Genomic DNA, 27,496 nt, shown 5'->3' with positions numbered 1-27,496 from the left:
ATTAATTCATGAATTTTTGTCAACATCATTTCTTGGATCATTCGAGTTATATCGTTACCCATTGAGCCATTTAAAACTATCAAAAACCGTTAAAAATGAAGGTACACGTATTTGTATCTCTGGAGCGAAGAGGATATATAGATGGTACTTATATATATGAATTTATGTTTATAGGCTGCTGAGCAGTGACTGACAACAACAGGGCCTGATTAAGATGCTTGAGGGGCCCTAAGCACTTAAGCAATTTGTTGCCCCCTTTCCCTATTGCCCTGCCATTGGCTACAGTTCGTCGATTTTTCACGTTTAAAGGCCAATAATTCTTCTTTCACGCTTTCTTTACGTTTAGCTTTTTTATTTTTGGTGAGAATCGACAACATCGGATATTCGACTAATTATCCAGGGTGACGTCACGCATCGTATTTTTCATCTATTTATTTATTGAATCTATCAAGTCGGGGAAAAAAAACCATATGAAACATTAAATGAAATTTTACATTTCAGAAGTAGGCAGAATAAAATGTAAATACACGTATTTTTACGTAAAACTCTCTTCTTTTTGAAAGCCCCCCCCCCCCTTCCGCTTTCGCTAGTTTTGCAAAATCTTTGTCATCCTCCAAACCAATGTACGCAACACATCTGCTTCTACTTTTAGTAGAGATGAATCATCAACCCTATGTATTGTTTCGCAAATTTTTGTTTCGATGCTTAACAATCAATGCTTTTCAATGCTTCGCTTCAAAATTACAAAATTACATTTCTGTAGAATTTTCATTAAAATTTTGCGTGAAAAATTCAATATTTTTCTTAATTAAGAATTCTAATATATTTAACATTCAACTTGTTAGAATTGAGTAAACCAAAGAAATGAAAATTAATATTACGATCACTATATTTTGATTTCACCAAAATGTTCGTTTTTGGAATTTTTCCTTCCATATTTTAAAGGAAAATAGACCTTTGATTTTTACCTTTTGTTGTACTCTTTTAAAAACATTCGAAAATAATTTAAATTATATTTCTTTTCTCACTGACCGGTTTTTAGAATTTCCCAAACCGGATTCAGGGGGAGAAACCTTAGCATTGTCACAAGTATAGTAGATCGGATAATCAGTATAGTCTCGATAATCCGAGGTGAATAGGACCGAGACTATCTGGGTTTTCTGGAAAAAACTCGGATTATTCGAGAAACGATAGAAAACAACTTTTTTTCAGGGAATTACACGCAGGGACCTGATATGAAAATATCATTATTTTTTTAACATTATAAATTTTCTATAGAGGAACCTCTGTAAAATTCTGGCCTGGGGTTCCACCGAAGACCATGACTTAGGGAAGTGCTGAGAAGGCGTCGTGGTGCAATTACATCTGGTTATACTTTTCGAGAGAAACTATTAAAATTGGAAGGCACGTATTTTTTGCTAGACAGAGAATCGGAAAAGTCGCTTTGCCTGAGGCTCCATCTAACGCTTACATAGGATAGGTCTTGGCACAAGGAATACTTCCAGAGATATATTTCGAGTTACTAACCTTCAAAATAGCATTCTAAATTAACAGATATTCTTTGGGTAATACATAAAATTTTATTTTCTTTCAGTATTTTAATTCTTTTTTAAAAAAATATTTTTGATTTTTTAATCGTCATGAGTAGGGTAAAGGGCCCCTTCCTGCGTAAGCCTCTGGAGCCTATGGTACTCTTAAAAATGCCCCAACCTAAATCTATGGAACATTTGTGACATCTCATTCCAAGAACTCAGCATTAACGTAAACTCTAATAATAGTTTCTTTAGATTTACGATTTCAATATTGTGTGTATTGTTGTGCAAATACCATATATGAGTCTCATCTCGCGTCAAAGAGGAATTTCAAGATACTCTAATTTCCAATATTATCTTTGAGGATTTTCTACCGAATAGTTGATGCTGTAGAAAATATTGCACATTAATAAAAACGTATAATTCGATAACTTTTTGTGGTGCCCTTTTTCCTCCTGATGTCCTAAGAAAGTGTTCATTTCCAAATGGTCAATCTGTTCCTGGACAGCATAGTTTTTTTTTTCCTCTGAGATAAAATTATTTGATTCATGAAAGAGTGGAGAAATAGCACAACTGGTACTGAAGTGTGCTTGCTGATTTATTAGACACACGAGCGCATATAGTATGGTCCATTCTAACAACACACTCTACGCGCATGATCAACCAAACTATCAACTACCAGCACATATGATGCACCAGTGTTAGAGAGCTTTTTAATAAGGAAATCTGTCTCATGCATTCAAACATGGTATACCTTTATTCAGAATAATTACAAAATATCTCTTTTAAACTGGAGGCTTATATGTATAGTTATGTGGTTTTGCTGAAACTAGAAATTTATGCTATTTAGGTCACGAAGAGATTTACAACGGGAAAGAAAGATAGAACTTCCAACACCAAATGAAAATAGGGCATTTAAAAAAAGGAAAATCTGAAATTGCGACATCACTACATAGCTGTCAAGAGCCCTGGGGCTTTCCGAAGTAATTTTTTTGAATGACGTTAATCTCACGATATGTGCAACTTTTGGGAATATTTGGACATTTTGATAACAACATTGAACCAAAATAAATGTACCACGTTATTTGTTCATTGTTCCTATTTGAAAAAAAAGTCTTGTTTGAAAAAAAAAAGTCCCATTTGATTAAAAGTCGTTATTTGCTCCTACTTGAAAAAAAAAAGAAGTCCCTCTTGAAAAAGGTTCTCCGCAGAGAGTAGGCAGACCTTCAACACAATACTTGATGAAAATATAATGAAAATTCAGGCGTTCACCTGTTTTCATTTGAAAATATTAAAGGGAAATGGCAGCACCAGCATAATACGAAACAAGCATAGCTCTGACAACATAAATATGTTAAAGCCACGCTCACACATTTTTAAGAGTTGAAATGTTTACGAGCTGCATGTGCAATCAATTTACAAGTAGTAGTTTCACCTCGTCACTTTGCAAGCCCCAATTCAGAGTGTTTTGCAGTTATTCATAGATTTACTGTAAAAACACCATCCGGTAGTTTTGTTTTATTCATTTCTTCTCCGACATTTCTTTTCCATGGTCTGAAGAACCTAAATACCGTATTAATTATGCAAATATGCAATCAGATCACAATGGACAACTCTCGTGACAGTGATCAAGCTATCGAGTGGGAAGACTTGTGTAATAACCATCCGGTTCATAAAAATGCAACAATATAGTAAGTTTGTTGCATTGAGTAAGTTCAGGTATTTCATCTATCATTACCATTCATGAAGTCTCGTTACTCACGGCTAAAAGTTTGAAATGAATTTTAGAATGTTTGCGAAAGCCATGCCTAAAGAACCAGTGTTTCGGCAGCTATTCAGTTTCTAAAGCTATTGTTCATATACAGATGGATAGATCCGTCGAGCTAACAATCTCATAGCGAGTTTGTCAGTAATTATGCATCCTGCATATAAATTGAAGACATTTTAAGCTACCCCCTTAGGCGAGTACAATTTGGAGTTGGAGCCAGTTCTGTATCTCTAAAGGGTAAATTCATTCGTGTGACGAGATACTGCCGATGCTGAAATGATTATTGTAGATTTCACAGCTTATACGATACCTTCAAACTGATATTCCTCGCACTCCTAGAAAGAAATATAACACGTAAGTTTATTTTTAGGATCTACTTTGTCACGAGCAATTAATTTTTAACTAATTGCTAGAGGAAGGTTTCTTGAAGGCTTGGAGTGGATAATAGCATGACACTTGACACATGACAAAAATCTCAATGATCGTGTGTCGGTACAATCAATTTGTAATTTTTAATTTATAACTATAGAGCGACCATTGGAATACTAGTACAGGGGAATATAACAATTATAGATAGATAATAATTGTTTCTTCTGAGGTATAAATTCAGTTGATCAAAGCTAATATTTTTATAATAAATGACATATCTGCTTATGACGTTTATGAATATAATTTATCATTATATTTCCTTATACCACAATAATAGCAACCTAAAAAACAAATATATATATATATATATATATATATATATTTATTTATTTATTTATTTATTATAAAATATAACTTTTCTAATACCAACCAATGCCCAATCGCAGTCCCGCCGGATATCTGTGATGATTTGGTTTTCCACCTTGAAGGTTGCCGTCAAGTCTCAGGTTCAGTCGGGGTGGAGGGAGAATACAGACAACATAAAATATTTTTCCTAACAAGCTTTAGTATGACGCCTTAATTTCCAACCCAACTCGTCATCGACAGAAAATTGCGTATTTCTGTCGTTGCCGGAGTTTGTGTGTGGCGTTGAAGTAGTAGCACCTGATATCATTACCCATCCTGCCTTCAATTATAATTATTATCGTATTTTTTGGCCCATTCACCGCGGCTTTTATGTTTTTGTTTTTTTTTGGAAAACCTAATTTTGGATTATTCTCCCTAATGCAAAACCTATGAACATTTTTGTGTTGAAAAACCATCATATCCTGGAAATTGAATATGAAAATCATCAAGTAGCATACAGATAAAACCTACCGTAATTTTCTGTATATAATTCGCAGATGTAAATGTCACTTCTTTTGGAGAAAATACCACTGTATAGTACACAGCGGCGTATCATCCACATGTGAAAATTCCACTCATAAATGATAAAACATTAAAGAACAGAACAGATTGTTTTTCGCGTGTTTTGAAGAAAAAAACGTTGATTTTTCCATTATATCTTTTTCTGTATCATTTATCTCTAAGTAAAAAATAATTTAAAAAAAATATTTTTATTATGTGTGTGTGTGTGTGTAATTTTTCAAATATTTATTTCTTTTCCTATCTCCCCGAACGACGCAGCAGTATATAATCCGCACTGAGAAATTATGGCATTATCCGCGCATTATACGTATAAAAATACGGTCAATGCTTTCGGAAATTTAATAATCGGTTTTGAGTATTTCACAGCCGTCTCTACAGTAAATATTTGCTCACAGAATACGACAGAACCGTAATACAAATACTAAAATGTTTCGATTTGATCAATATTATCATTATTTTTTTCATCGATATTCTCTTTTTTTTCCTTTTTTTTTTTTTTAGATTTCTATACTTGGACCAAAACATTCATAGATTATTTGTCATTTACTATATACACTATGTAATAACTTTCTCAAATTAGAATTATTCGATTTCTTCTGAAAGGAAGTTGACAACTATGTTCTATTCGTAAAGAAACACACATTTTTTTTTCAGGTCACAGAAAGGATAAGTGCATAATTGATAATTTTCGCCCAAAACATTTTGTTGATGCTGTGTTTAAATACAGTGGAAACTTGGTGAATTCAAATTTTGGTTAATTCGAACGTTTACGAGCTTCCCTTGAGCATTCTATCTAATTTAATGTTAAAATTTATTGTTTAATTTGCACTTACTTCAAATGTTTTGGATAATTCAATGTTGGATAACTTTTTCAACAAAAAAATCTGGTTTTTGTATGAGCAAATTTTGTTTGAAGAATTACATGTATTCAAATAGAAATACAAAGGTCACAACCGACAAAATGTCCAACGAGGTGTCTGTAAAACGTGTCCAAAAAATATGGACGTCGAATATATGTATATCTAAACTATATCAAAAATACTGCAACCTAATAAAAGCAATAAAAACCGAATACTTAATGATAAAATATAAATATACTGCCCATAAAAAACTATGGTTGTTTCATCTAAATAACGCTAATTTCTCGATTTATCCAAATACGTTATTCGTATTTCTTTTTAAACGCGGCAATTGTAGCCTATTTGAATTTACGACCCCTCAGAGGTAAGCTGTTCCATTCATTGCAGCTAAAATTCCGAAGCATTCGGACTTTGTTTCTCTCCACCAAGTTGCTATACAACAAATCTATGAAGATCAGAAATACATATTTTGAAAATTCTGACGTAATTTCAGTACACCGTCGTTTAAATGCGGTTTTTTCAATCTGGAGTTCTGGTTCGAACTGTAGTGGATAACATTCTGTCTGCTGAGCAACATGAAAAGAAATGTGGAGCCAGTCCTGGAGATATGCCCAGGTTTTATGATAGACCTTTGATAAAAAAAACGAGCATACTTCTTTCTTTGAAAACGGCACCTTTGGTATGCTAAAACGTACGTGAGAATTTTATTATTTCCTTTTCGCGAAAGGTTTATTTTTTAAGCAACTCTTTTTAACGACCATTGTTGATCAACCCAGCAAAACTCTGTGATGTAATTTCGCAAAAAGCCTCTCCATGCCGAATGGATCCAACAAAAGTGCTTGAATGAAGAGTTATTTCAAATAATGAATTGCCAGTATAGGAAAACACCAACATGCAAATTTGTAAATTTTAAGTGTTTTTTCTTTGGTAATTTACGTTTTTTACATTGGTCAGCTAGAGTAGATCAAAAATGTTTACCATTTCACATGAATTAAGTTGTATAACCTATTTATCAAGGTACGCCATTCAAAATCTGAAACTTTTTATCATAATTTTAAGAGTAAGAAAAAAATATCGGAAAAATACAAATTACATTAATCAATTTTTGGGAAATAGTTTCGTATCTGATGATAATAACTGATAATTATTATCTTATGGAGATATATTGCTGCTTGAGTTGTTATTTGTAGTTTTAAAATTTTTTGCTTATTTTATGTTTTCAAATTATTTTTGTATAATTCGAAGTAGGGGGAAGTTTTTTATGTCAGTAAATTTTGTTTGGAAAGATTATATAAGCTACAGATAAGTTGTTATACAAATCTTTGAAGTCCAAAAATACGGATCCAGGTTAGATTAATTGGATAACTCGGACTTTGTTCAGGGACTTTGGATTCCGAATTAACCAAATTCGACTGTTTTAATGACAATCTGCAATGCATATATGGTTTAAATTTAAAAAAAAAAACGCCTTTGTCACTTGTAATACACAACATAAGAAATATTTTTCACTTCTTATTCTAATGAGAATATATTTCAAAAGCGGCTTCAAAGAAGCGTGGAACACGGCATAACAGCCTCCCGCCCCCGAAAGGTATGAACTTTATTATAAACTCCGGCCGTGTGAAAGCCTAACTCCTCTTTTTAAACAAATAAATTGTTGAGTCTAATCGTTGTCTTTGCGTTGCTGAGGGGAAATTTTTTTTTTCATAGATGTTTATATGAAATATATAAATCAAATATACACAGAAATATTTCAACTGACAAAAAAATATTCTGCGCCTCAGAGTTATTCGCAGTATGCTGTGTTTACTATACCATCCCCGTACACTGCGCCGTCATATCTGCTATCTGAATAAGACGGTTATTGGGATAGAAGGTGAGAAATTTCAAACCCAACAAAATTCCAAAACGCATATAAAAAAAAATAAGTTCGTAAACATCGAGAAAATTCAAATTGCGAAATCGGGAGAAGTTGGCAGACTGGTGACTCTGTATTTGCAAAGCACGACGACTACGGTGAATACTTCATAAAACTGCGAACGTATAAATTCAACGTCAGAACTTTGCCGAAACGTTCCAGAGAGAGATTAAGGGCGTGAATGTCTAGAAGAGTATGTTTGATAGGCACATTCGAGATTTATTGACGTTGTTGAATGGCACTCTCTGCTTCGAATATGCAAATGGCAATCTCTTCCCGGGTGTTGTGTTTATGGATATCCTTGCAGGTTCACTTCCTCAAACAGCTAAGTTACGACTATCGCGATATGAATTTTTTATGATTCTCGGAAATGAAAAAAAAAATTACTAATGCAATCAATAAATTATATTCAAATATGATATAAAAATTTCCATTGGAGAAAAATACATGGAAGTGTCGAATGGAAATTAAAGCTCAATATTTGATAAAAAAAATTATTTTCTCTTATTATGTAAAAATATGAATTTTTTATAGTTTCAAAATATGATCACGTTAAAATGTTTACATATATAGAAAAGTATTTATATGAGTTTGAAATATGATTCCTGAAAATCTATCATTACTGTATCATTACAAAATTTTAACATAATATTTTGCCATGCGCTGGTAAGGTTTTGATCCGAAATCTAAAGTCTATCATATGCATTCGTCTAATTACTAATGTTTTTACATTGATATGTAGAGTGGAATTTCAAAACATTTGCACGTACATCAACAGATTTGGGTGTAAATTATGAGCATACCACACAGTCCTTTAAATCTCCGCACCAAATCTGCATCACTACTAGCTAAATCTACTGTGAAGAAGAAGAGAAAAAAAAAACAATAATATATATAGAATTTTTTGCAGTCGTGTTTAAAATATTACATGGATTTGATATAAATTTGATATAAATTAGCTTTCCATAGAAAAGTGCATAGGTAGTTCAAAATTGATTGTTATTCCTTCATTTTAAGACACTTCCTAGCAAAAATTTTATTATTATCGTTCTGGTGTCATTTTATAATTTTTACGTTTTATTATTATATTTATTGTTAAAGTGACAAGAAAGGTAGTCGGATACCTTAAAGATAATAATGTGATTTAACATCGAATCAATATATAATAAAAATAACCCCAGAATAATACCTATTTATTTTTAGATAATTTTATACCTATAATTTTTTTTTGAGAATTCCTCTATCTAACACAAAATTAGTCAAAAAAGGGTCGTTAAAACGCATGGAGTAGAAAAATTTCTAGTGTGGAATCGATTCTCTATGCCTTCCTCTTTGGTGAAAACAATGTTTGCTTTCCATCGAAAATTCGAGAGATACGATTTAACACTATTTTGAGAAACTTCATGCCTTTATTTAGCGTTGTGAATTCTCTCCTCCGTGCATTTGAAATGATTTTCAGGAAGCTTTCCACGAATTTCATTTACTCTCGGAGCCACACACTGCTGAGCATTGACCGAATGCCGTGAGAGAAAGCAATTTAACAACGACATATGTATGAAGATGTGGCACGCTTTCTCTCTCTACCGAAACCGACTTTACCACAGGAGAGAGAGAGAAAACTACCACAAAAGCTCGAATCCGTAGCGTCGTCATGTGTTGTAACCGAAACCAGTTCTGGTAGAACGCTGCCAAATTCAGCTTATTCAGCTGTTTCGGCCGAGAAACGAGAGAAACAAAAGATAGATTCCGAAGAGAAGCACCCTTTGCCCCCGTGTTGTGTATACGAGTGTATGCATTCGTATTTTCCACACTTTACTCCTAATTCAGTGGAGCGGACGGAACGAATCCGACGAATTTCGCCGCTCGAGAGCAACTAAGCGACATTACTCTGAAGCATCTAGAAAAGTGGTTGTATTACTAGAAGCGGCCGTGGAGGTGGGAGAAGAGCTCTTGCCACTAGGCAATTTATGGACACATTCCTTCCTTCCAGCCGTTCTGTTTTACCAGAAGTAATGCTGGCTGGCTCCGGGAACATGTGAGAGAAGCCTTAGCGATATATAAAGGCGGAAAAGTCTCTCCTAAAAGCAGTTGCAAGTACAAGCGAAATCGATCTTTTATCTGACAGTCGGAGAAACTACTTGGGAAGCGGTTATAGAATAAGGCTTTGCTCTTTTCTCTTATTGGCGACCAGCCTTTCCTAAAGCTGTCAGAAACTTACGCCATGTCCGATGTTAGATACGAAAGGATTCCAATAACATAAAGGCTATTCTTCTACCATCTAAAGGCCATCTTCAAGAGATGAGATTTGAAGAAACAATGAATAGCCCACCAAAACACGGAAATCGGATTAGAATGAGACGAAAAACAAAACAATATAATCATTTTTCCAAAACTACAGAAGATGCCTTTGCTTAAAAATTATATTTGCATTGGGATGATTCCAGTTACGATAAAATGGTTTTCCTCCCTAAAGAGAAATTTTAATTTTGCTCGAATGGATTTCAGTTTCCTCTGAATTGGTTTGTGGTAGAAGACTAATTTCATATCGTGATTTCTGTAAACGAAATTCTTCTTTTGCTAATGAATATAACCATATCTATATTCAGATAAATGCATTCTACTAAGATTTATATACACATAGATACAAATACTCAGGACTACATATTATTTCTGCTTTTTAAATAACAGATGCTTTTCTGATAACAGTTTTCAATAAAATATAATACTTTTTTATTTACTTTAAAACAAGAGAGTTGGGAAACTAAATGCAATTTTTATAACTTTAATATCTCTTACACAATGAACCGAATGATTTCTTCATTCCAAAATGAAATGGTTAAGAATTAAAACCATACATTTAATATATTGAAAGGAAACGTTTTTTTTTGATTAAGATAATGTGGTTTGTCCGATTTCCTTTTCACTTCCAGCGAGAAATTTCTGACAGATTAAATTATTTAAACATTTGTACTTTAATTCCAATTGTGGATATCTGCTATATCTGCTGTGGTTTCACTATGGATATCTGCAACACCGGCATCGCCATGAAAACATTCCCTGGCAGTACTCAAATATATTTGCACGTTCTCATCTTCATAGCAGATATAGCCGTTGAAATTTTTCAGGTTAATATTTTAGCCATTCTGTATATGCATGTGTACAGAAAAACAAATGTATCCGTAGTCACGTATAATCCGCAGATACAAATTTATCTCCTTGGAGGAAAAATACCATCGTTACGTCCACAGCAGTTTACAATCCACGTGTGAAAATGTTAAATGAGTTTGATTGCCATGTTTTTGTATAAAAAATGACGATTTTTTACATACGTCCAAATGCCATCATAGAAAAAATATTTTTACAAACTGATTTTTGGTTTACGAACTGACAGCTGCAGATCAGACAATGTGATGGGATGAAAAAAAAAGTTGAAAAACACTTCCCTCTTAGAGACATACTTCCAATTCGGAAAAGTGGTGAGATCATGAGTAAAGAGATCCATTCTTCTTGCATTATGTCATTCATATTGCAATGGGTTGCATGCAACTATTAAAATAAAAAAAAATAAAAACTAACTTTTCATATGGTCACCCTGTCCCGAAAACCCCAAGTAAAAACATGTCTCTCCTCAGGACAACAATAAAAGTTCCACGTTTTCAAGCTAAATATTCGTTGAGATATTTGAATTCGAAAAATGGAGAAAGGCTTGAAACGAACATAAAATGAGCTATTCCGTTAATTCCAGCTGTTTTTCCCCCAACTTTCACCGATTTTCGAATTCAAATATAACGCAATAAATATTGCACACGTTTTGGCAACAGCTTTATAATCGAGTTTTTTTAGAACAGAGTGTGTATATATATATATCGTTTTTTTATTTTTTATTTTTATTTTAATAACTACATGTGACCCCTTGCAATATGAATGACGTATCTAAAATCTACATGTTATATATATACTTTCTCTAGTTAATCAATGGTTCGTCAGTAAATTTCAACGAAGGCACTTTCCTTAGCACCCTATACAATATTGTCACTTAAACGAAATACCGATTTCTTTTCCACTTCGATTTTTGTCAAGATGGCGATTGCACAACAAAAATCGTATTGTGTTCTTAGCTTCGCGAAGTGTGAGTCCGTAACAATTGTTCATCGTGCTTTTTGTCGACAATACACTGTTGCTACACTTCCTACCTCTCAGAGCATTAGGCGATGATATAAACAATTCCGGGACACGAGTTGTCAGTGTAAAGGGAAATCTCCTGGCCATCCCACATGCCAGACGAAAATGTGGAGCGCATCCGACAGAGTTTCACACGTAGTCCACAGAAATCCACTTGCAGTGGATGCAAATATGCTCGCAAAAGTTTGGGAAGAATTTGACTGTCGTATATACACATGCCGTACATCCCAATGAGGACATATTGAGCACCTTTAATTTGGTTTGTATAAAAAAATTATGATTAGCCACGTAATGTAAAATTAATAGTGTCTATGTTCACTATTTTTGTAATATACTCATTTCAAATCGGGCGATTCTTTTCGAAACACCCTGTACATTTGCATTAATACCAATACTCTTCACATGAACTTCGTAAACATTCCTCTGGCGGATTTCTAATGAATCGGTACCTGTCGCGATGTTGATCTGAGTATATGCGCGGCACTAACATATTTATGTTTTCAGAAATAATCTTGTTTCATGTTATACCTGTGCCGCTCGCTATCTGTTCTCCGTGTATTTAAGTGAAAATAGCCCTGAAATAACACCTGAAATTTTGTTTTTTGTAAGTATCGTATTGAACGCGTGCTTGGTCTCTGTAGAGACACTTTTTCGAATGGGAGACCAACTCGCATTATCACCTTGAAGTTACTAAAACTGACCGCATTGCATCCTGATCTATCACTAGTAAATTAACTATCCTTCCATTCAAGACAGTACAATCGTGAGACCGCAACAATGGACTAAATGAAAAAGATTAAAGATATCATATCACTACTTATTGCGATTATCACAAGGACTGATAGTCGCAATATGTTTTCAACTCGATTATGTATTACTCTCTCTCTCTCTCTACACACATATCATATTCAAATATCAAATACGTTGACTCTCATTAGGGAATTATTCCGATTGAACTGTATTTCGGTCAGAAATTCGCAGAATATATATATATACCATTCAAGTATTTTCATTTTTTCTGGTCAATAAAAAGTATTACTTTAGCAATGCAGTATGCGTGGTTTATGCATAGGAGACATTTTTTTGTATTAATTTTTATATGAACTGATCTCTCAACTTCATCGCGGAATTCAAACTGCCGATCGTAGAAGATTAAAGACCATATGTTACTCGAGATTATCGTATCTTTTCGAGCGTAGAATTTCATGTCCCACTTATTTGTTCAAAACGAAAGAAAAATATTACAGAGGATAACTTGAGAAACCCTCTTTTTATATCGTCGTTGCGAATTCGGGGTGATGGAGAGGATCCCTTCATTAAATCCCAGCAATCGATTAACGCTTTTTCACTCTCGCACTTTGTGAAGAAGAGCTAATTGCAGTTTCATCCACTCATCACGATAATTAACAGCAGACGGCTTAATGGAATGAAGCTGTTCTTATATGAAGGGGAAGTGGGGGGGGTCACATACTTCTAAATTACTTCGGTATATAATCAGTAGATGTTTTCTTTCATCCGACGTCCCATTACTTAGCGTAAGCTGCTCAATGATCCTAATGATATATCCGCGAGATAAAAGAAATTATACATATGGGTAAAGGAAAACTTATGTTCTTCAAGACGCTATTCAGAATTTCTGGAGTGTGTGTCGTTATTTTGGAAACGAAAGAAATATAAAACTCAATGCCATTTTAAAAATGAAATACTTCAACACCGATCTTCAATTTTTAGTTCTATACTCGATTTGAAAACTTAATTTCAGAAGAAGAGTCTTAGCAATTCTTAAAAATCCTCAATATAAAACAAAATTTAAAATATCTATATATCCTTTGATGTGCTTTTCTTTAGAAGATATTAAGTAGAGAGACTCAAATTACTTTTATCCATAAATTAGTCCCTATGAGTGCTTTTATGTATACCCTCAAACTTCCGTACTTTACTCCTCTCCTTGAAAATTCATATTTATATTTTAAATGAAACTCAAAATAATTATTACCGAAATGCTATTTTCCAAATTTTTGTTTTAAAATGTGGTTTCATTAAGAACATTTTATCTAGGGTATCCGAAAATGGATGATGCATAAATAAAAATGAAGTTCTTATCAACTTTGAACAAAAAAAGCAACTTTACTATAACTGAGAAATGCATGAAGTTATTTGAGATGGGTTGTGGAATTTAAAATATTATTATATAATATGCATTTTAGTTTGATTTTGAGAGCATATCATATATGAAATACATGTTCGAGAGTCTCATAGAATAAAGAATTGATGAGAATATAAATAAATGCCCCGCAATTAATACGCAAAACATAAATATAATAGCCTTAAAAGCTAATTCATTTCTCCATGATCTTCATAATTAGCTTAATGATAGCTGCGCACTTATTATTTATTAAATATCAATTATTTTTAGAGAGCTTTGCATACTAAAGCACCTTTTCAAGATCCAAGAAAAAACTCTAATACAATCAATTTACATACAATGATGTACAGTTCATACGGGCCGAATAGAAACACCCTTCCGCCCTTCATAATTTATAACACATACATTCGTGCGTATGTGTCCATGATTCAGAATATGATTAGATAGTAATCTCAACATAATTAGATGTATGTCACTAATTAGCTAAGAGAAAACGATAGTTACCAATACTTTTATGATTCAACATAGTGTTTTGTTTTGCGTTTGTGAAGGTTTTCTTCTTGCAATCACAAAACGGAAAAGCAACTGGAGTTATTATAGTAAACATACAGTATATACCAAGACTGGATAAATCTGTAAAAACTGGAAAAATCTGTAAAAATATGACCGAATCAATATTTTATCATGTCCGAAAAATAGCATCATTACACGTACAAAAAATACAGTAAAATCCCCTCTTAACGGACACCCCCCCCCCAGATGCAGTCACTCCTCTTTTACGGCTAAATAACAATTTCCCCTTTTCCCCTTGTATAATATAATTATGCAATTCAAATCCCTGATTAACGGCGGCCCTTCTCGCCGGTGAACGCAAAAGAGATCTCACTATATTAAACTATTTGATTTATATCAATAAAAAATTATAAAAAAAAAAAATGAAAGAAATCGAAAAAATATTGAAAGGTATTTTCAATCGATTTTTTTTAAGAAATAAGAAAATTCGAAACGAATATGGTCACCAATCAAAGATATAAAATTAGTCAAACTGCTGATTATAGTTTTTCGCTCTGCTGGCATCGGAAAAGAGACGTCACGAAAACCACTGGAATTATGTGAACGTTTTCCCGAACCGACATGAATGGGGAAAAATAATTAGCGAACTGGCGGAAAAAAAATATTAACGGAGATTTTTTCAAACCTTCTGACTTATTATATTTCTTATTGATACTTTGCTATTAGAAATACGAGAAATTGCGTTAAGCTAGAGACCCTACTGTCACCTATTTGTAAAAAAAATAAACTATCAGTTTTATTGCTCTTTAAATGAAATAATTACTGGTTTGAAACCGATGTGCATCATGAAAATGCACAATGTATAATACGAAACTATAAAGAGCATTTTTTTTGAGCGTGTTAACCCAGGTCGCTAAGATACTCGCCTAAAGTACCAAAATATATTTAGAGGTGTCGCGAGTTTGATACCCGGTTTGTCCTTGTCAAAACATTTTCCTGACACAGGGGTACAAGAGAAACGGCGACATGACCCTAGAAAAAATTGCTACCGCAGGGGGTCCCCCATCGAGGGGTAAACGCACCAACTTCTCGATCAGTATAAAAACAAGCCTTCCTTTCGGAATCGGCAATAAATTGTAGGCACCGGTCTAATTAGCCTTCATGTGCAGAAAATGACCATGGTGCGACAAAAATGACGAATGATCAATTTTTTTAAATATATATACTGCATACTGGCAAGTTTTATGGACCAGAATACCGGTTAATATGCTTTTTGGTGTTTACATAGGGATTTTGCAGGAAACTTTCAAACCCAGTAACCGGTACTTCAGTGTATGAAATTTACATAGATATGCAGCATGGAAATGAAAGAAAAAAGCCTTACTCTATGTACCAAACGTTTCTTACCGCGTATTGTTCAATTATTTGCTGCACACATTGGTTTCAATCAATCAAACAACCATTTTTTTAGAATCATATCAGATAGTTCTATTTTCATTCAATAGGTAGCAGCGGAACGCGCGAAATTTCTCTATTCCAAGCAACATTCATGCGCAATATTCTCTTCCATAGAAATTTTCCCGTTTTTATTCCCGTGCTATCGGTACCCGAAATCAGATAGAACTCGAACTCATTCATCAATGTTCAAGATAGTGTTACCAAATTCGCGACATTTTAAAGATTTCCGGAAATCCCGAAATCATTGATTCACATTGAAACTCCATTTACACGACACTCTCCGTCGTTCCTTATTTTTTCGACATTTTATAAGAGGAAAGTTAAAATATTTCATTTATGCGCGACTCGACTTCAATTATACGATGGTTTAACGACATGAATCCCAAATTTTATACTACTATATATTAGCATTATTATTATCTTTACATCATTATAATATTAATATTTCATGCAGTAAAAGTAAAAGGTTTGGAAATAATTGGGTTGAAGGGTGAATTAGGCACTCCTGCCTGTGTAACCGACACTCTTGGTAGCGGCTCAGTTCCTAAATCTCATTGCAGTTCGGCCAGGGTCCGAAGAACTTATACGATTTCCTATTTTTCCTGATGCAGATTAAATTTAACTTACGTAGCATGAAATTTTATTTTCTCCGATTTTCCCACAGCTATCAAATTATATTTAACACTTTGTTTTTTACCTTCCCAATACAGACTGTGTGTGAGCAGAGATTCCCCAATTTTCATTTTCTACCATAATCTTTCTTTTCCATTGAAAGTATGAAGAAAAAGCACCCCCCGCAATAGCAGTTTGTTACCTTGCTACATGTTGTAAACAACAGATATTCGCAAAGAAGGTATTCACATGCAACATAATGACATAAAATTTTTTTCGTAATCACATGCAGGTGGTTTGAGGAAAATGACAAAAGTGATAACTTTTTAAGTACTAAGGTGTTGGGAGAGAGATAAAAGAAAATAAAGTATTGAAGCGTATTGCGCAATTATTCGAACCATAACTACGTGTTTTTTTTTTACACAGATTTTATCTTCTATGTTAATCTCTCGTGTTTCCACTTCACAAAACAGTAAAAACCTCTCTTTCGTGGTCACCACCAGAACAAAAATAGCCGTCCGTAAAATAGGGGTGACCGTTAATCAGGGTTTTGAAATGCATAATTTTATTATGCATTTTATTATACAAGGGCAAATGTTTTTGGCCGCAAAAGAGGGGTGTCCGTCATTAAGAGGAATTTTACTGCAATTTAATTTCATAGTAGACAGGGATGCTAGTACAGTTCACACAAACTGGAAGCCCTCCCCCTCCACGTTTTTTCCCTCAATCTATTTCTATGCTATGCTATAATTTATAGGAAAGATTAATTAATTTTTCAACAAATAATCTCCATTTTTTAACGTTTTATATTCGATTTTAAGTATTACTCTGTCACAAAACTATTGTTCTCGGGATTTCGGGAACAGGAAATAGCAAAAAATTCCCTTCCGGAACCTTCGTTCGACAGCATAGTTTATTTTTCTGGCACATATACAGGAGTACTCTTGGAATTAAAGATACGAAAGTGTTGTTTTTTTTTTGTTTCCGAGTCGGGAATGTGGTTGAAAAAAGGACTGCCTTGTCAAATTTTCTTCATGCCCTGGGCACATCAACCAATGGATTTGCCCGACTCTGGTATATATACTTGTGTATATATCGAAAGTTGGCTTGTTCAAAAATGTCTTTCACATATTGGAAGGTTTGGCTTTTGCATGGGTCAGTTTTTAAAGAGAAAAATGCCATCCCGAACACCCGAAAGTCTGCTGCAAGAGAATTTAAATTTCAAATTAGCACCGTGAAAAAAAAGCTGTTTTTGCAGAATTTTATAGAGCGTTCCCAACTCATAATTATTCACTCATTGTATTTCACTCATAATTAGAAAAAAAGTGGCGGGAGATGGCAGCACACTACACATATCACGCATTACACGGTAACAAAATCCACGTTAGTTTCACAATACGTACACTCACATTCCAAAATTTACCGATTTGTTAGAAATTCCGGAGAGGAATGTGAACATAAATTCCATGTGTATTTTAGTAGCATTATAAGGCCCGGGCCCAAGGTGTGCTTTGAGACTCACAACACGTGAGGAACAATTAATAGTAATTACTAACTTGGCATCATTCCTGGTTGTGAGCGGTTGTATCTATCTACTATGCAAGTACATTTAAGACACTTTTGACACCAAGTGGTCCCAGCAGTGTTCAGGTGAATACAGGAGGTAAGACAGCCCTGCGTAAAAGGCGTTTCCACAAAAATATCAATCCAAGCAACGCGATAAGTAACAATCTTGCATATTCAGCCGGCAGACTGAAATATTGTATACACCCATGTCTTCTTGCCCACTTGGTAGCCATTGATACGATAGAAAAATGCATTATTGTTGTCTCATGGAATTTTGACTGAATGTTGCGGGGGGAGAGGAGTAGAGGAAAATTTGTTTTATTTTTTGTTATGCTGAATTGTAACTCTCATATCTTAAAAAGAAAATTCCTTAAAAAAGTATAATTTTTTTAGGATTATACACACGGATTTCGAATTCTTTGTTGTTTTCTGGGTCTCAAGTGCCGGCTGATAGATACACTACTATATACATTATTTAAATTAAATTATGACAATAAATTTTAATGCTTCTGACATATTAAAACTCGGTTCCTTTTTCTATGGAAAAATTTACATTCAGGGGAATAACCCGAGCTCTTTACATTTCATAGGTGTGAACGTCGGAAGATAAAAGAAGTAAGTTGTTTAAAATTCGGTGGATGAAAATCTTCGACAGTAGATGCTCTTCAGAGTGAAGAACATTGCGAAAAAGATAACGGAACAAAGATATAAATAACATTTCGCCTCTCAGGAAAATCAATATCCGTTTCCGAAGAGTGAATTCCTATTTCAGTTTGAATGTATTTGCATTCAAATTTAAGTTCTATGGTACACCGGACCATAAAATAAAGTTTCGAGATGAAGGAACACGAAATAAAATGACCTTGATGTATAAACTGCAATTTCCAGAAATTTATTACTGTAAAACCCCACTTAACCGATACCCCCCTCAGACGTAGTCACTCCTCTTTTACGGCCAAATGATATTTTCCCCTTGTATAATAAAAGTATGAAATTTAAATCCCTGATTAACGGTCACCTCTCGTTTACGGACGACTTTTTTTGGTCCCACTGGTAACTGCAAAAGAGGGGTTTTAGTGTACATACATAGAATTTTACAAACTTCTGTCTGAAATATTAACTCAGAAATTAAAAATAAAATAGAAAATGTGACTATAAAAATGGACTCAAAAATGTAACTGAATAAATGGGAAAGATCCTGCTCCTCGGTCATAGGCAAAAATGTTAAGAAACACTGTGTCGGGATTTTACTCATATACATTAGATGTCTAATACAAATACAAATGCAAAGGCCACAACAGGCAGAATGCCCAACGAGGTGGAAAAAGAGAACTGAGAAGAAGATGCCCATAACAAATATGGAATTCATATATTTCTAAAATACAGAAATTAGGTAAGATGTATGACTAAAGAACTAGACATAGAAAATTGCATCGGTTAGAACGAACATTTTAATTTTAGTGCCCCCCAAAAGTTTGCAGTCTTTACACACGAGATTGTATATATTTATTATTTCACCACACGTGATTTTCTGTTCACTCTAGATATTTCATCCCCATGACTAAATTCTTTATTTTTCTCTTGTCAGGAACAGTAAAAGACGATTACAGAGGACCATCATTTGGGATCGAACCACCGGGTAAGATAGTATTTTCCAACTCAACCGGGGTCACGATACCGTGTACAGCGGATAGCAAACCTCCTGCCAACATCACTTGGATGAAACATGACGGGAAGTACCTCGAAAACGTCCCTAGCATCCGCCACGTGCGACACGACGGATCACTCGCGTTCCTGCCATTCCACAGCGAAGACTATCGAGCAGACATACACGCTGCCGTGTACCGTTGTTCTGCAACCAACATCATCGGTATGGTCGGAAGCAGAGATGTGCACATCAGAGCTGGTAAATTACGGAATGCAAATACATAATATATTACGCATGCAAAATTTATATACTTCTTAAATATAACTACTTTAATCGGTTTGATAATTTTATCTAAAAATATTTCTTCCTCAATAAAGTTTAGTCATCGTTCAATCTTCAGAAAGGCAACGGATATGCTCATACGGAGCATGGTTATTCCAGTAACAACTTTAATTCATTATAAAATTGCAGGATTTAAATTTTTCAACTAAAGTAGTGTGTTTCATATAAAATAACTTTTTTAAAACGAACCTTTCTGGTGCTACGAAATTTTCACCAAAAATACAAATTTTTCCCAATTTTATCTTCGAAAATATTTTCTTCAAAACGAGTTTTTCCATAGCAAGTAACATATTGGAGCAAAAATTTTTTTTTTATAAAGACTCAACAGTAGTTGCACCTTTTTATTACGTCGGATGTTAATTTTTCACGTAAAAGATGGTATTACTATCGAGTCCTCATAACAATTAGAACTTAGTATAATATGCAAAAACAGTTATTCCAATGCTATATTCTCATTGTAAATTTTTCATCGCGAAAAAGGGGTTCTATTTTGTATAGAAAAATAATTTAGAATCAGAATATACTATTGAAATGTTTTTTTTTTTTTTTGTTTATGCATACTGTCGTAGCCCGACGATCCATGTTATTTCACGTCATGCACGTAAATATCAAAGATCTTTTATTTCCTTTTATATTATTCTAGGTGTCTGTAAGTAGAATGTAATCATTAATAACTTTTAGCATAAATATACATTGATCCGGTCCTTCAATGTTCAAGCATAAATATACTGGGTGTACTGATCAAATGTACCTAATTTCAAACAGTGATGAAAAATTCCGTAGGATGATGATATTGGAAAAATTTGGCTGGCCAACTCTGAGAGTTTAACCGAAGATTTTCTGAAAGTGTCACTATGAACATTGTCAAATGCCATTGTTACGAGCAAACAAAGAAATAAAATGGAAAAGCTTGTGTCACAACAAAAAAAAAACCACTGTTTGAAAGTTGCTTTAGAAAAAAAATACATACATTTATCATCCTTTCCAACTACTTGTAGAGTGTAATAACTGATTAAATATAGGTATATTTGATCACCGGACAACCTGTTAAGTTATTAGCAACGCATTCAGTCACAATTCGATCTGGTAGCTGATCTTAATTCAATCATCTCAGTGACGATTTTCTCACCAAAACTTCATCAGCAATAAAACTGTAATGAAATAAACTTAAGAATGAAAGTTCAGTAATTTGTATTAGTCAGAATATTATAATCGTATGAAGTTTGATTAAAAAATTCTTTAAATACATTATTTAGGTATGGGTTTTTATCTCGCTCATTGAATTTCTTGATAAATATTTAATTAATTTTTTTTATTTCTTTTTTCAACTGCAGCGAATCATTCATTATGATAACACCTACTGTAATTAATATATTCATTATGTTAGAAATGCGAATGGACATAATGTTAATCTTTGTCAACGCGATCCTCTCATATCAAATTCTTCAGAGGGTATTTCGCTGAAACATCTTCAGTACCATAAAGTGGAGAGATGACTTATATCTCGTGTTCCTTACGAGAATTTCGTTATTCCTGCCGTGGAGTTAAGAAAAAGAGAAACATAAGCTTACAGTATAGGAGAAATCGTGGGAAAGAATACAGAGAGGAAAACATGAAAATGGTAAGATGAAAATTCTTTTCTTTTTTTTTTTCGCGAAGAAAATAGGAGAGGGGAAAATATAAAATTGTGGTTAGATCCCAACATTTTACAGCAAAGAAGCGGTTACCGAGAAGGAAAAAAAAAACAACTTGCGAACTGTTTATCATGGAATGATGACGGTTCAGAAATGTAACATGCGAGAGGGAGCAGCCTCAGAAAAAAAAAATCACTTTCCCGGGAGTGCCATCAGCAGTTTGCAAATGGTTTAGAAGAAGGCGAACAGCGATGGTGTAGAGGTGAAAATTTTTTATATATGTTTGTTCTACAACGAATCTAAGACAGGAAGAAAAGAAAGAGACGTTGCAAACGCTTATTTTGCTTCTTTAAAAGAAAGTATAAAAATTGTAAACAAAAGGAAACAAAAAAAAATAGCATCTTGGAAAACGCCTTAAGGTTTTCTGTATCCCTTTTTTATCATTCTTTAATTTTTTCTGAACTTTACATCCTTTTGATCTTTATTTTTTTTTTAAATTTTCAACTCTTTTTTTGTTTAAAGAAAAATACAGAAGACTAAGTATTCCATGGATACATTTCTTTTGCTAACTAGTTGAAATTTTGAAAAAGATAAGGGAAAGATTAAAATAAATGAGGGAACCCCATGGATGCAATAATGATCTTTTTGCATTGTTGGATAGAGATTATGTATAAATAACTATAATGATAATACTCCTGAGATTTCTATTACCTTTTATCGTTCGTTTAACAATGTTATCGCCAGTACATATTGTGGATCGTATGGGCTTCTGATTGAGGGTTAGATCTGAAATAAATTTAAATGAAGTATAAATAATAATTTTCTTTATTGCATATAAATAGCAGCATGTTATAATGTCTAGACTTTATTGTGACTTGTGTTAGGATTTCTAATATAATTACTATAAAGGATGTTTCAAATAGTTTGATCAGCGAATATCTTTGTATCCGCTGACCAGAAATATACTGTACCCATAACTACAAAATGTTTTTAAATTATATGCGGTTTCTTAAAAGGACATTATTTTATGTAGATTATATGTTATAATGCATTTTTGAAAATATATAAAATGCTTCGCATCGCTCGCTGTATCATATACTACTTACTCCTGTTGGACAAAATTGTTTTGAATAATAACAAAAAATAATTTATTAATACTGTATAGGACCAAGAAGTGAAAAGAAAAAAAAAAACAACAATAAAAAAAGCAACCAAACAAAAAGCCACATTATGTTGTGAATGACTTTTCGGCAGATCCAATCAAATTCAGGAAACGTTCGTGGTTCTAATTTCAAACCACTGGTCATACGAGAAAAGCAAATTAAAAGATTCTTTCTTTGTAAAACAACGCAACCGGAAAGCCTTTATTATTAAAATTATTGAAAAGTGAAACTATCCCAATATTTCAGTTACAATTATTATTAATATTTTATATACTTGAAATTTACATTGCGTATTTTGAATTTGTGAACCACTTTCTCAATCATCGATGATGAATGTTGTAAACTTCAGTCGAATATATCCTAGAATATTTAAAATATAATTTAAAAATATGCAATTTTCCCCAAATGTCTTTTCGAAGCACGTTCTACATTTTACTGACTGTAGTGAAAGTATAGCACACATGTATTCACTCATCACACAATGTGGGACAGCCAGTATAGATTATTAATGTGTATAATATTATAACTAAATTTTGTTATGAGGGAATTTCAGGTTTTTGCACTGTAAACTTGTACCAGTTTCGACAGTGAAAATATATAATGTGGAAAGTTAGGTATACTTTGCGTAGGTAAACGAAAAAAAGCAAATACAAGGATAATACAAAACTCCTAATGAAGTTTGGCAAGCTATGGGTGTCGTCTTCAGAGTATAAAAATATCACGCTGACCGAGGATCTCACTTTCGTTGATTTAGTTACAAAATCTTAACTTTCTCAGTTACTCAACGGAAAGGAAAAAATATACGTCTGTCCAAGTCAAACCATGAAAAAAGATTGAATGCGCATGCTCGCTGTGTGAAAAACCAAGAATGTTAAAAATGAATCATCGCCGCTCACTGCTGGCAAGATGGCCATAGATTCTAATTTAAAGGAAGCGGAAGTTTTCGACTAAGTCCACGACTGAGATTTAGACTTCTACGAAGCATTTATTCGGGCGTTCAAAAATACAGATACAAGTCCACAACAGGCAAAACGCCCAACTAGGTGGCTGAGAAAGATGCCCATAGTAAATATGGATGGCATACATCCAAAGTATGACATCCATCCTTTCTTTAGTGTTGTTGTCGGGGGTAAGTAAGTCATGAAGTCAGAGATGGGTAGAGTTCTGGGGGTGCATGGGGATCAAACCCACCCACAAGAAAGCTACAGACTTTTTCTCATGGGCAACATTTTCGCAGCCATCTCGTTGGGCATTTTGCTTGTTGTGGTGGTTGTATAAAACACAGCAACCAAATTCAAAAATGTAATTATAAAAACGAAAAACTATATATAGATGAAAAAAATAAATAAATTAGCAAACGACACCACCGATCGCAGCGACATGGCTCAAGTTCTTTACGAGCAGGGATTGTACGAAAATTTGAATAAACCAATCGGATTGGTGTATTTCGCAAACAGCCAATCATGGCGTTATGGAAGACTCACGCCCAGTAGCTTAGCTTCATTCTGGTTAGGACGTTTAACTTACACAGACGTATATTTTTTATTCCGCTCAGCAAGCGTGAGTTAAGATTTGGTAACCAGTCCAAGTGGGATCCTCGGTCAGCGTGATATTTTTAATCCTCTGGAGACGCTATCCATAGCCTGTTGAAATATGTTAGGGATTTTGTATTATCCTTGTATTTGCCTTTTTCGTTGGTGATTGTTCTGATTAAAATATAACGTGTTATAAAAATAAATATTATACGAATAACTTGTGCATTGCAAGTTAGAGGACGGGGGAGACTATACAGAAATTTAATTTATTTTCATTTTATGACACACCGTGTTTCTAGTCTCGATACTGGTACAGAGTGATTCTTGAACGCACATTTCGAACATATTTAAATTAAAGCCACAATCGTCCACGACGAACGATTGATGAGATGAAGACCATTATTAGGATTTACAAGTTAGCTTGTGTCATTTCCAATTGGTGAATCGATTTTGAACATTAAAAATGCATTTAATTAGTTGATATTTTAATGTCATAAGATAATGATCAGTTCATTATCTGACTTCACATAACATTATCTTAAAACTTCACATCTAACATTATGTTTCTAAAAGCATAACCAACGTCATGGATAGATAAAAAAAATGGGATTACTATTGAATCACACATTAAGTAGCATACTTTCTTAAATCCGAAATTTTCCAAAAAATTCTCCGAATTTCATCTTTTTGTAACCAGGTGAAGCAAATTGCCTTTTTTTATGTAGCGTCTATGAAATGTGCAAAAAATGTGTTGGATGAGAGTATTGAAGAATAAAGATTAAAAAACTCATCTTTTTATCGATACTGGAGAATATTTTTGGGAAATTTCTAGAACATCGACAAACGAAACTATCACAAGTCTCACGATGTAATATACCGTCTTGCATCGTGAATCTACATGTATTCGTTATTTCTTTTGATCCATTATTAATCGCAAACCTATGTAATATAATTTGAAAATACGAGCGTGATATGTGGTACATGCACGATTTTCTGAACGGAAACTCAATATATCGGCACGAGATAGCGTAGGGAAAAAAAACCCTGGAAAACTTGATTCCAAAAACTGTAACTAGATAATTTCATATGTAGAATAATGGGAAAAAAATGGGAAACCCAAGTATATTACACTCTATTGCTACTCTAATAGAAATAATCAAAAGTGATATTGGCATGCAAATTTTAAAGCCACAACAGAGAAATTTCCCCAAACATGAATAATGTTTAAACTTAAAGCATTTTAATTTAAAAGCGAAATAATATATATGATGGTTTCCGGAATACACGATGAATTACATTAAGTTCTGTAAAAATATATTTTATTCAATGATATTCATAAATGATTTTTTAACACATATATAAATTCTAATTTATGTAAATTAACAAATTCCTAAAAGGCCTTCAAATATAAAAACGTAAAAGGAAATGAATCGAATATCTTCCCAGAATATTAAAAATCATTTTATTTAGTCAGTTTACACTCAACATGAACAACAACAAAAATTTCAATCATAGAAATAGAATTCTAGGATTTTATAGTTGTAAAATTTAAAAAACAGTTTCATTTTATTTTTTTAATACATAATAGCTACAAAAAAACCAATCAATCATCCTTCAAAAAACGCTTCGTTAATTTAAACTGAAACGTTGTCGTTGAAGAACACTACACATATTTCCCCAACCCAAAGTTTGTGGGGACGAAAAAGAAAATTTTTTTCAAAAAGGAAAATGAGAATATCTAAAAAAAGCATGTTAAAAAATTTGTATGGAGTATAAGTGAAAAAAATTCGGTTTTTATTATCATTCTAATTACAAATTATAGTCATAACAAAGGAAACGTCCAACAAGATGAAGTATACAAGCAGATGTTTGAATTCAAAGCACTATAATTTAAAAACATAATCATTTGGTATATCCACGAATACACGATAAGTTATATACAGAATTAAATCTAATAAAAAATAATTTTTATTCACTTCTAAGATTCATAAATATTTTCCCCCACACCTACAAGAATTCTAATTTATGTAAATTAAGAAATATCTTAAAAGCCGTAGAAACTAAAACATCTCAAACAAAACGAATCGAATACATTCTCAGAAATATTACAAATTCTTTTATTTAGTCAGTTTACACTCAACATATACAACAACAAAAATTTCAATCGTAGAAATACAATTCAACTATTGTATAATTGTAAAATTTTAAAAACAAATAAAAGTCCCAGTTTGTTATTTTAATGCATAGCTAAAAAGATCATTGAAATGCTTTATATATTTTTTCTTTTTTTTTTTGGGCTGTTGTTTTCAAGAAACGTTCCGTATTTTAAACAGAGACGTTGTCGTTGAATAGCATCTCACATACGTCTGCTTGATTTTCTTTTTCGGGAAAACCTTCTGGGGGCAAAAATAACTTTTTTAAGAGGAAAGTGCGAATACCTAGAAAAATAGAATGAGGAAAAAAAATACGCAAGCACAAATAGTATATTTCTCCTATTTTTTGTCTTTGTCACATGCGCTTTCCTTTGAAAACAAATCTCATTATCCATTCACCAGCGTGTGACTCTCTCTCTACTTTTTGCTTATTTTTTCCTGGCTGTTAGATTTGAACTGAAATATCCTTTGCTGCTTCGATATGGACAAAAGCAAATGCAAATGGAATACTCCTTTAGATATTTCTCTCTCTCTCTCGCTTTTTTAAACTGTCTGCGTGCATCTTTTTGAAAGAAAGATTTTCTTTTGTTCAACCTTTTGTATCTCTCCGTGAATTGTTTTCTCACATCTGCAGCCGTTTCTGTAACGAAAAAAGTATACATAAAGTTTAGAAACTTATCTTTATTTTTGTTATGTACGGTATATACCAACCAAGTATTTTACTCCTAGTATTGTGGTAAATTTACCTCGTGCAGAGGAATATTTTGCTCGCTATATTACAGGATTCAAGATAAAAAATGCATACTTGGGATACGGCGTGGGAGTATTAGAATAACACTTGTATGATAATCGTTTTTTTTCAGAAACTAGTTGGAAAATGTTGAGTGATATCAAGATTTTGCGGAAAGTTTCTAAAAATAACATATTCGAGGAAAATTATAAGTGCAGTTCAATCACATAGGTTTGTGTATGAAATTTTTACGCTGAAAATTTCAGATTTTTCCTCCATATACACAAACGAAAAAAGTATTTTACTTTTTCATAATCATGAGTAAATTTATTTTGTTTTTCAAGTAGTTCAATCAATATTTCGTACCTGCATTAATAAATATTTTTTGCGCACCATTTTTTTGCGGTGATTAAATCAGTAGTTCTCACAGTGTGCGCGTG

General features: G+C 33.2%; 1 protein-coding gene across 3 annotated transcripts in view; it reads left to right on the top strand.

The window, feature by feature from the left end:
* LOC149078971 (cell adhesion molecule Dscam1-like) overlaps positions 1–27,496 on the top strand; it is a 114,795-nt gene that overhangs the window by 13,808 nt on the left and 73,491 nt on the right. For all 3 annotated transcript variants that reach the window (XM_089241205.1, XM_089241204.1, XM_089241206.1), the window contains exon 2: positions 19,440–19,757. In XM_089241205.1, coding sequence (XP_089097331.1) covers positions 19,440–19,757 — 318 coding nt within the window. The remainder of the gene's footprint in view (positions 1–19,439; positions 19,758–27,496) is intronic.

Source organism: Pholcus phalangioides, unplaced genomic scaffold, assembly GCF_987345545.1.
Source record: "Pholcus phalangioides strain wild (caught in Gottingen) unplaced genomic scaffold, Ppha-v1.0 ptg000013l_1, whole genome shotgun sequence".
Lineage (NCBI taxonomy): Eukaryota > Metazoa > Arthropoda > Arachnida > Araneae > Pholcidae > Pholcus > Pholcus phalangioides.
The sequence above is the reverse complement of the archived record's forward strand: the minus strand, read 5'-3'. Positions and strand labels throughout refer to the sequence as shown.